At 33.6% G+C, this 11,029-nt stretch overlaps 1 protein-coding gene across 1 annotated transcript in view; it reads right to left on the bottom strand.

Annotated features, from left to right (window-relative positions):
* The window catches only part of LOC106686484 (neuroligin-1), a gene marked incomplete at its 3' end in the record, with an annotated part of 107,927 nt that extends 103,580 nt beyond the window's left edge, over positions 1-4,347 (bottom strand). The window contains 1 exon segment of the mRNA XM_067051045.1: positions 4,248-4,347. Within this exon segment, the coding sequence (XP_066907146.1) occupies positions 4,248-4,347 (100 nt within the window).
* Positions 4,348-11,029: the final 6,682 nt, after the last annotated feature.

Genomic DNA, 11,029 nt, shown 5'->3' with positions numbered 1-11,029 from the left:
GGATTCTTAGTTTCAAAATCCACTTCTGACAGGCTGTAGAATGCGTGATCGTTTGAACAGACCTTATGTTATTCAAATGAATGTTCAAAAACACCGATGTATTTTTGGTAATGTATTGTAACCAACGATATTTTAAAAACATCGATGTTTTTTGTAGTCGATGTCGGATTCTTAGTTTCTAAACCCACTTCTGACAGGCCGTAGAATGCGTGATCGTTGTAACAGACCTTATGTTTCTGAAATAGTTGTTTAAAAACATTGATGTTTTTTGGGTAATGTATTGTAAGCAGCGATATTTTAAAACATTGATGTTTTTAGGAGTCCTTAAAAAAACATCGATACTGAAAAACATCGATGGTTTTTTTTAACATCGATGTTTTAGTATTGAACATCGATGTCTTTTTTATCGATGTCGCATCTCTATCTTGTACATATTCATTACACAATATACAATTATAAACCAAAACCTGAGTCTAGTGCTCCATTTCAAAAACAATAAACAAAAGATGAAACAAACTGGATTATACAAAACTATTAATATAATATTCATTGCTCCATTATATTAAAGTTAAAATAATGAGAATTATTTTAAATAAACGAAAGCGTAATATATGTACAGATATTAATTGGCTTCGAAAACTATTTATATACCACTTACAAAATTAAGATTATTACAATGTAAATATATAGCATGTTCAATTTGGCCTCACTATCAATGTTCAATATATTTTGGATGTGTTATAGGTCGCAAGATTATTGTGTTATTGGGTGGCTTTAAGATATATTGTCTATTTTCTTCAAAGGTTGGAGAATGTAGGAGGATGTAGTACAACGCATTATTAAAACAACTTTTGCAGAATGGATAGAGTTCGTTTGCCTTGAAAGTGAGGGTTTTTCTTCCGTGGTGTAGTTTGATTTGCTCTGGGTTTGCTACTCTCAGTTGACTAATGAACCTTATTTTTTTTAAATTTAGGCTTTACGTGGGTGGTCTGAAAAAAACACAAAACATTTTTTCTAATTTTTTTTTCAATATATTCTCCTTGTAACTCTACACACTTCTCCCATCTCTGTAACCTCTTCCAAAAAAGTACTTGGCGTATTTCTCTGCAATATAATTGTTAACGAAGGTGATTGCCTCTTCATTTGACGAAAATCTTAGATGAGGAACAAAAAGAGGTCGCTTGGGCTAGATCTGGTCAGTAAGGCGGATGGTCAAGCAGTTCAAACCGTAATTCATGGATTTTCGCCATGGCTGAGGTCTGAGACGGTGCGTTGTCTTAGTGAACCAGGATTTTGTTTTTCAGCAAGTTCTGCCTTCAGCTTGTCAAGTAATGCTCCTGTAAGGTTTTTCTTTTTTGAAGATAGTCGATTAAAATAACTCCATGACTATCCCAAAAACAGTCATAAATTTTCCAGCTGAGAAAACTGTTATTGCTTTTTTGGACTCCCCCCCCCCTTTGCATTCCACTGTTTGGAATTAATTTTATACCTACTGGTTGTAATGAAATTTATGATAACTAATAGATGAATAAGGCTTAGCAACGAACGTTAATATAAAAAATTTCTGTATTTCTCAGTACCGTGTAATGATATATCTAGCCACAGAGAGCAAGAAAAGTTTTGGACATAGATCAATAGTGAATGATATAATGCTTTGATAAATATCTCGGGCATACAACTGCAATTACTGTAACAGTTGGCTGATAGTGCCTCTACATGATCTAGTGTTCTTATCTCTACCAGCTTTATATATTTTATAATACTATCTGTAAAATTCAAAAAGAATGTTTCTGCTTTGTAGTATTAATATTAAAATTTAAAAGAATATTAACAACCTCCTGGTAATTTATTTATTTATTTTTTTTCGGCCAAGACTCCCCCATTGGAGTCCTATACTGCCTAACCATGGTTGGGGGTCAAAGTTCTTCATTTTGTGGGACCGCCGTGGCCGACGTTGACGTCCCAGGCCGGATTCGAACCGGCACCGCCAATAGACATCAAATTGGTAAGACTGTGTCTTAACCACTGAGCTACGGGCGGCCCCTCCTGGTAATTGACTGATCTAAAAATTTAAATTTTTGGTGCAAAATTAAAGGAGCTTCTGACTGTAATATATTTTTGACAAATGACGCTCCTCCGAAGATTTTGCATAACTCAATTTGGCAAGTGCTTTATTAATGATTATCACTAATCATTCAACAAGCATTAATTTGGTTTTGGATGATATAATAATAAAGACTGAGTGAACCCGAAGATTCGATGCCGATACCACCGATCAACATACCAGTGCCCCCTCCTCCTCCCCCCAAACCCAAATATACTAAATCAGTTTTAACTAAACTCTGCCACCTACGTTTCGGTCTACCCCTCGGACGTAACGTAGAGATTTCTAAATTTTCTGGTCAACCTGATTACTTTTTCGGTTTGAATTTTTTAATTTTACACCTTCTTTTCTGCTGTTTTTCCATTAGAGTAAGATGATTCGTTTCACATTCGTAAAAAAACTGTGAGAAGGACAATAGTTTGGTAGATTCTAACTTTTATTTTATTTTGTAGAATATAATACTTTATCTTCAAAAACATTAAGGCTCTGTTCTACCTTTAGTATAAAAGGCCACATTCTGCTTCCCTAGAGAATTGTAAGGGGTAGTTTACTTATAATTTATTAAACTATTGTAGGACAGTAGTTTAATAAACCGTAACTTCTAAGTTTTTGAACAAAACGTACGAACTAAACAATTTCGAAATCGAAAAATAACAAGCATTTCCTGGCTTTCATCTTAATCTAATTTCCTGATTAATGCAAATTTTTTTAGCTCTATTCTATTATCTGTTTATAAAGCTGATATCTCAACCCACCCTAGCATAGCCGGGAAGAAAAAAAGGCAGCTATAGCACCCCAATTTTTTATCACTATAATGAAAACTATGTATAATTACTAGTCAAAACTGACGAGTCTGCCAAGTATAGATATGGGGTATAAAAAATGGCGGATGTTTCAAAACCTTAAAAAACATAATTTTTTCATTCAGAGCCCTATATCTTAAAAAATACCATGCACACTAGAAAATCTAAGAGAACATTATTTAAAGAAGAGTAAATTTTCTGAAATATGAGCTCTAATAGAGTTATTTACGTCCAATAATTCTCGAGATATAGCTTTTTAAAAGCAACATTTCTTAAAAATGTAGTGAAAGATTAGTTAATTTATTTTGAGGGATCTATATTTCAGGAACTATGAGATGTATAGATGTATATTAGCACTCATATTAAAGCTAGTTTAACGTACTATAAATTAGTTTATGACCTTTACCTTCGTAGGAATAGTAGTTTTCATGATATTTCCTAAAATAAATTGATTTATAATCGTTCGGACAATAAGTTTGAGTTTGAACAACTTTATTTCAAAAATCATAGCACGTACAGATCTCTTTCAGCACTCAAATTAAAGCTAGTTCAATTGACTATAAAATAGTTTATATCATTTATCTTTGTAGGAGCAGTAGTTTTTATGATATTTGACAAAGTAAACTCACAAACTGTTAATTTATAGTTGTTCGTATAAAATGTTTGATTTTTGAAAACATATATCTCTAGACCCATAGGACGCACATATGTCTGCCAACACTCCAAATATTTAACTTTAATTTAAAGGAATTTAACTTACTATAAAGTGCTTTATGACACTTATCTTCGTAGGGGTAGTAGTTTTTATGATATTCACTTATGAATATAAATTAGACGAATGAAAATTTGTCGAACAACAATAAATCAATTTATTTTAGCAAATTTCATAAAAACTACTACTGCTACAAAAATAACCGTCTTAAACTACTTTATAGCTTATTAAACTTGCTTTAAGTTGAGAGCTAACATACATTTGTAAGTAAAATAGTTTTTGAATAGATTTTTCAAAATAAATTCACTAACTACTGATCTTTCAGTACCTTCTGTGAAATGTTGCTTTTTAAAAAGCTATATCTCGAGAACTATTGGACGTAAATAGCTCTGTTAGGGCTCATGTTTCAACAAATTTACTCTTCTTTTTAATGACGTTCTTTTAGACTTTTTAGTGTTGTAGATAGTTTTTAAGATAAACTAGCTCCGAATGAAAAATGAATTATCTTTAACGGTTTGAAAAGACGCCATTTTTTATTCCCCCTACCTACACTTGGCAGACTCATCAATTTTGACTAGTAATTATATATAGTTTTCATTAAAGAAATCTAAAGTTGGGGTGAAACAACCTGACTTTTTTCTCCTCTTGTACTCTTGTACTATGACAGTGATGACACATGGGTGCTCTCTGTTAACAATGACATCACTGCTGCATCTCAATGACTGCATCTCATCAATTGAAGAATGGTGTCATCACATTGAATAACCTTTACACTTCATCGTAAACCTCTACTATCTTGCTCTTCTGTAACTTTTTTAAATATCCCACAAACGCCTACTAAGGAAATCCACTACTTAGGACTCCATCTTGACAAGATACTCTTCTACTCCCTCATACTAGACTGAAACGACAAGATACTGGTTGAATATTTCAATTCCTACAACACCTACTTGACACACACACACATAATATGATTATGAACCTATTTGGATAAATTGAATCTTTTCAATCCTAAATCCATTGTAAAAATGTTAATGCAGCCTATTACATCACAAATAAACTCATCCATGAACACCTCAACATCCCATTCTTTGCAGATTTGTTCCGAAATAGATATACCTACTTTTTTTGTTTTTTTAATAATTTATTTATTGATATTTACAACTGTATACACATATATACAACAAGTAAATTTGCTGTAGGTGACATAGTGACATGATACAAACATGTGGAGAATCTACCCACTGATAGAACTCCAATAACATTTCAAGAGAAGAAGATCTCGAGGCCATCTTCTTTTCAGACGCCTAGGAGGATTAATAGGTAATGAAGGAGAAACCAGGTTAAAAACAAGTGGATTTGGGTGGTTCAGAAGTTTATTATGGAAGGAACGGTATCTGGTTCTGGCCAAATCGGCAACATATGGAATATATTGAGGTCCTGTTGGATGACTTGATTTGTGACAAAGTAAGGAGCATTATGGATTTTGGACTGTAAGGATTGGATTCTGGAGGAATTTGATGGTTTAGTGGAGCCCCAAAGCTCAACTCCGTATGTACAGATAATACCTACCTTAATTGGAAAATCTATACTCATCCAAACTTATTAGTTCTTTAGCTTTTGATTCTAACCCTCCAAGGTTTCTGAGAAGAAGATGGCTACGGGGTCCAGTGATTTAAGTGCTACCAATGGGTACTTCTAAAGATTATCATGTAATCTGACTCGACCATTTATCACATTAACTTATTGTATTTATTATAGGAGTAATCTGGAATTAGAGCCTAAAGACATGGAAGCGAAGAAATAACACTTAACTGCTTGCTGAGGTTAAGATGGGCGGGACATGGAGCTCGAATCAATGCACCAAGAAGCCTCTGAAGAAAAATAAATACCAGTGAAGTAGGAAAGAGAAGAAGAAGCTAAAAACCAGATGGAAAGAGAGAATCAACAAAGATGCGATAGATCCGGAAAGCAGTAGCCCATGACATGCAGGCTAGTTCGTGCTGGCAAAGATCAACGAGGTCTGTGAACCCAACCGAAAAAAAAACTGATAAATTTCGATAAATCGAAAAAAAGGTGTTTATTAATTGTTTAATTTAGGTATTCCCTTGAGTAAAAATTGGGGGATATTACCCAAATTAATTATTATACTGGTAAGCTGGTTTAAATTAAGGAATTACTTATAGTTTGCTGGTAATGAGTGGACTGTATTGAAACAACTTGATATAATGGTTTTAAAATTAAATAAAAACTGGAAGATTAAAATAAATCCCACCAAATCACATTTACCCTTCGACGTAAACCCATGACCTCTTCCCCTACAATATCCTATAATAATACCCCACTTATTCTTGTTGAACAGATCCGTTACTTAGGACTACATCTCGACAAACGACTAACATGGAATCCTCATACAAGACTAAAAAGACAAGAAACTGCTCGTAGATTCCGACTTTTGCAACATTTACTAGACAAACGGTCTAAAATGCCAATCCATTACAAAAGACTGATCTACATGACTATTATAAGGCCTATCTGGACATACGGAGTTGAGCTTTGGGGCTCCACTAAACCATCAAATTCCTCCAGAATCCAATCCTTACAGTCTAAAATCCTTCGTAAAATCCTTAATGCTCCTTACTTTGTCACAAATCAAGTCATCCATCAGGACCTCAATATTCCATATGTTGCCGATTTGGCCAGAACCAGATACCGTTCCTTCCATAATAAACTTCTCAACCACCCAAATCCACTTGTTTCTAACCTGGCTTCTCCTTCATTACCTAATAATCCTCCTAGGCGTCTGAAAAGAAGATGGCCTCGAGATCTTCTTCTCTAGAAATGTTATTGGAGTTCTATCAGTGAGTAGATTCTCCACATGTTTTTATCATGTCACTATGTCACATACAGCAAATTACTTGTTGTATATATGTGTATACAGTTGTATATATCAATAAATAAATTATTAAAAAAAAAAAAAAATAACATCTATTCTTTTTAAAGTTTTCTGACACAATTATGGTTAGTTGGCAATTTGGTTTTATTACATTAATTGATGAAGGTATTACAGTTTGATTATATGGAGCTTGAAGGTTGGTTGTGATGTGAATGTGATTATGGAAGTAGGGTTCTCTCTTCTCATCCTCCTGCCGCCGCCGCCTCTCTCGCCTTAGTCTAAGGTTTACTCCCTCATCAATTATGAGAAGAGACCTTATTGAAGAGTTCTGTACTCTTCTTCTCCGGTACAGGTCACGATGGCTTCTTTACTGGGACTAACCCCTTTGTTTTGGGGACCAAGATGGCTGCCCAGGCTTCTTACCGCATATTTTAGCCACTAGATGGCATCATGAATTTCTTTTCAGAAGTGAGGGGGCGCCTTACTTAAACATTAATAATATATGACTGTTTTTTAATATAAGGTTCTTATACGAAAACTGAACATGGAATATCGTACTTCAGTCTGTTTTGAAAAAAGGATTTTTCGATTGGACAAATGATATGTATTTACCTTCTAACAATTCTGGGTATTATTAAGGTTTTTCGTCATCTGTCCCAATACCTGGTTAGGGTACTTTTCTAGAAACCTCTTACTGCGTCCCAGGATATGTGCACATCTGTGAAGTTTGCCACATTCGCTTATTATATCTACTAGCTCTTGATACTTAAAGACGCTCCTGGACATGCAAACTTTCCCACCCCCTCTCGGGCCTGGGGAGGGGGACGCCGACCTCGGGAGCGTTCTGTCACCTATGGCCAATGAGGAATGAGATTCAAAAATAATAACGCCCCAAAAGAAAGTGGGAGAAAAGGGGTAGGATAACGAGACTAGGAAAAAAGGGGGATTGGAGAGAAAGACTGAAACGAGAGAGGACCAGGCTTGAGTGAGGAAGAATGACAGAATTCGAAGAGAAGGGACAGATAGCCACCAGTCCATCCCACCTACATCTTCCACATCCGCTGATTTTGGTAAATAGTTGTAAGATAATATTTTATGGGAAACAAACTATCTAAATTATTTCTCTAAGTCATTGTAATATAATATAATTTTCTCCGAACTGTTAACTATAAATATATGCATTGTTCCTTTCTGTAATTCATATACCTATGTATAATTTTTACTATTCCCTTTTGTATCCTGGTAACCATATTTTATTAAACAAAGATATTCAATAACTGATTAACTGGTAAACACAATAAGCCTTTGGAGAGGAATCCAATCATAATAATAATTTTTCAGGACTCAATATATAATTAATTAATTAACTTATTTTTGGATAATTGTCTTCAGTGATTATCCTGGCATCGCGATTAAATCTCAATGCAGAACATAGCTGAAGATGGTCGGAGGGGGGGCGCGGTTATCAAAGAAAAACATAAATAAACAAAAACATATTTGTAGATGATAGTTATCTCTTTTGTTTTATAGCCCTGATGAAGACCTGGAACTCAGGTAGAAACGTCGACATAAATAAATTTTTTTTTTCTTTGCTGACTGCAGCCCACCCCCCGACCATCTTCCTTAACCAGTAATCAACAGTCAACTATCTACTCCTCAAAAGGATTTTTTAATTGTTAAATTTAAGGAGTAAAAAAAAAATGGTTGAAATTTTCCTTTAAATAGTATAATTGATATTAAACATTGTTTTTGTTTTGAGGAAAGGCAACTTTCAATTAGTTGGGAGTAAAATGTTCTTAGTACAATAATAGATACTGGGCTAACGTAAAACGTTTACATTAAAAAATGATATAATAGCGAACAACAATAAATTATTCCACCTCACTTTACTGGAGGGATCCCTTGTAGGATTGGCTGGATTCAATTAGAGCAGAACCTGACCGTGGTAAGAGCCAATTAAAATGCCCGATAGTTCACTAACTGGCACAGGCTCGTTAACACCATCTCCCATTGGCTGATGGACCGCATGTTGTGTCCTGAGGGGACTATATTCTATACGCTCACCTCAACCTTCCAAGAGGCAAAGGAATTTTTGAGGTTTATGTAAGGAATTCCTTAATAAGGAAATCAAGATCCCGAAAATAAACATTGTTGACATAATTTATTCGTTTAATTATGTAATATTTTATAAAACAATGCGTAGGATTTATCTTCTGTTTTTTAAATAAAAAATATACTTCTAATTTTGGTATAACTCTGGAATATAACATTTTATTTTATTTTTTTTTTACTTTATCGCTTCTTCGTGTGGAAAAGACATTCTCCATCATGACCACGAAAAATTATTGAACTACGTTTTCAAGGCTGAAACGTCGATTTCGTCTATTACAGCACTTACTGGACAAAGGGTCTAAACTTTCAATTCATTACAAAAGACTGATCTACATGACTGTAATATGGCCAATCTGGACATATAGAGTTGAGCTATGGGGCTCCACTAAATCTTCGAATTCCTCTCGTATCCAATCATTGCACTGTAAAATCCTCAATGCTCTTTACTTTGTCAGGAATAAAATCATCCATAAAGACCTAAATGTTCCTTATGTAACCGATCTAGCCCAAACCAGATATCATTCCTTCCATAATGAACTCCCTAACCACCCAAACCCACTAGTTTCTAACCTTGTTTCCTCTTCCATTTCTGACAATCATCCGATGTGTTTGCAAAGAATAGTTGCTGTTCAAAAAGTCAGATAAGTAAGGCTTCAATTTCAGGCGCTTTTTAAATATTTTGCTCGATTAAACTATCTTAAAGTCTTCTCTTCCCGTTTTAAACTAATATTTCAAAAGTTATATAAGACAGTTGCTATTCGGGGGTCTTAGTTGGGCGGGTCTGGCGGGGAAGGATTGCCTTTTTTGTGTTATGATCTCCTCTTGTGGGATTGTGACAAGTCGTACATCGACCAACCTAGCCACTATAATTTTCTGTTTGAAAAGTCACATTCCTTCGCTTTTTTCGAAGACTAAACCACTATTTGATTCCATATATATACATATATGTATATATTTATGTATGTATGTATGTATGTAAAAAAAAAGTAATGATAATTGAATTATCAAGCAACATTTTGGCGAATAAAGTTTTTTAAATATGCATTATGACAATTAAAAAAACATACCTTCATTTTTAATGTGGCGCCTGAAAAATGTTCAGAGTTGTTGGTAAATTTCTTTGTTGGAAACAATTCAGTTTTTATCCATCTCCATAAATGGAATACCTCAGCTATTGGGTGGCAGTTGTTATAGCCGTCAAGATGTTGCAAGCAGTTGACATCTTGCTGTCAATGGTAACAAGCGCCAACTGTCTCGTTCCATCGACAGCATTCAAAATAAATTTCTCCCTTCAGGTTCTGACAATAATCATCCAATGCTATTCTCCGGACAATTGTTACAGTATGACAGTATTTTTAAACTTATAAATATCACCGAAACAAAAAAGGGAATCATACTTTTTTTATTTAAATGACTCCATGAAAATAATTGTGGTTTTTATTTAATTATCTCAATTTATAGTGAACATGTTTAATAAACATAATAATAGCTTTAGTTGCAGAGTTCTGTCACAGATGGAATATTTTCTCCTCATTATCGTTTGGTCACTAAACGAAAAATAATTTAATTTTTTTTATTAATGCACAAGAACCACCATAACCTACAAAAAACATGACAAGGAAAAGATGACAAAATTGATATTCTGAAAATCATTTTTTTCGGTATCTAACTCAATTCACTTAAATATTGACAACCGAGGAATTGTAGAGGTCCATAAAACCTTAAAAATAAATATATATATATTGGATAATTAATACCAACAAAACTTATTTCATGTGGGTTTTATTATTATTTTTTTTTCTGACCTGCTAGAAAGGATAAATGAATATATATAAAATGAAGAAAGGAATGTATTAAATAAATCAAAAATTCGTATCCATTTTTGTCCCAACACTTTATTTTTCACCAGTCCAACGTTTCGGCCATTCTAGCCATCCTCAAGGAAATCTTCAATATAATTTCTTCCCCACATTAATTTAAAGTTATGTAAGTTTAAAATATGTTATAAATGGTTTGTTGTATGGTAGTGTATTAATTGTTGATAATCTTATATAAGAAAAATTAAATAATTATGATTTTAAATTTTAAAAAATAGGCTTTTAACATATAATAACGAAAATGACCTGGGCAGAATAGCCTGCAAAAGAAACTTTAAATTAATGTGAGAAAGAAATTATATTGAAGTCCATGTCCTTGAAGATGGCTAGAATGGCCGAAACGTTGGACTGGTGAAAAATAAAAAGTCTTGAGGCAAAAATGGATACGAATTTTTGATTTATTTAATAAATAATTACCTTGTCTCAGGAAATTGAAATAATGTAATGAAAGGAATGTATATAAGTTTAATATAAAAGTGGGTTTTAAGACAAACTGGTTTATTACAAGGGTTAGTATTGTTAATA

Source organism: Halyomorpha halys, unplaced genomic scaffold (assembly GCF_000696795.3).
Source record: "Halyomorpha halys isolate HHAL.00 unplaced genomic scaffold, Hhal_1.1 Scaffold828.1, whole genome shotgun sequence".
Classification (NCBI taxonomy): domain Eukaryota; kingdom Metazoa; phylum Arthropoda; class Insecta; order Hemiptera; family Pentatomidae; genus Halyomorpha; species Halyomorpha halys.
This window is presented reverse-complemented; position numbering and strand designations above follow the sequence as displayed.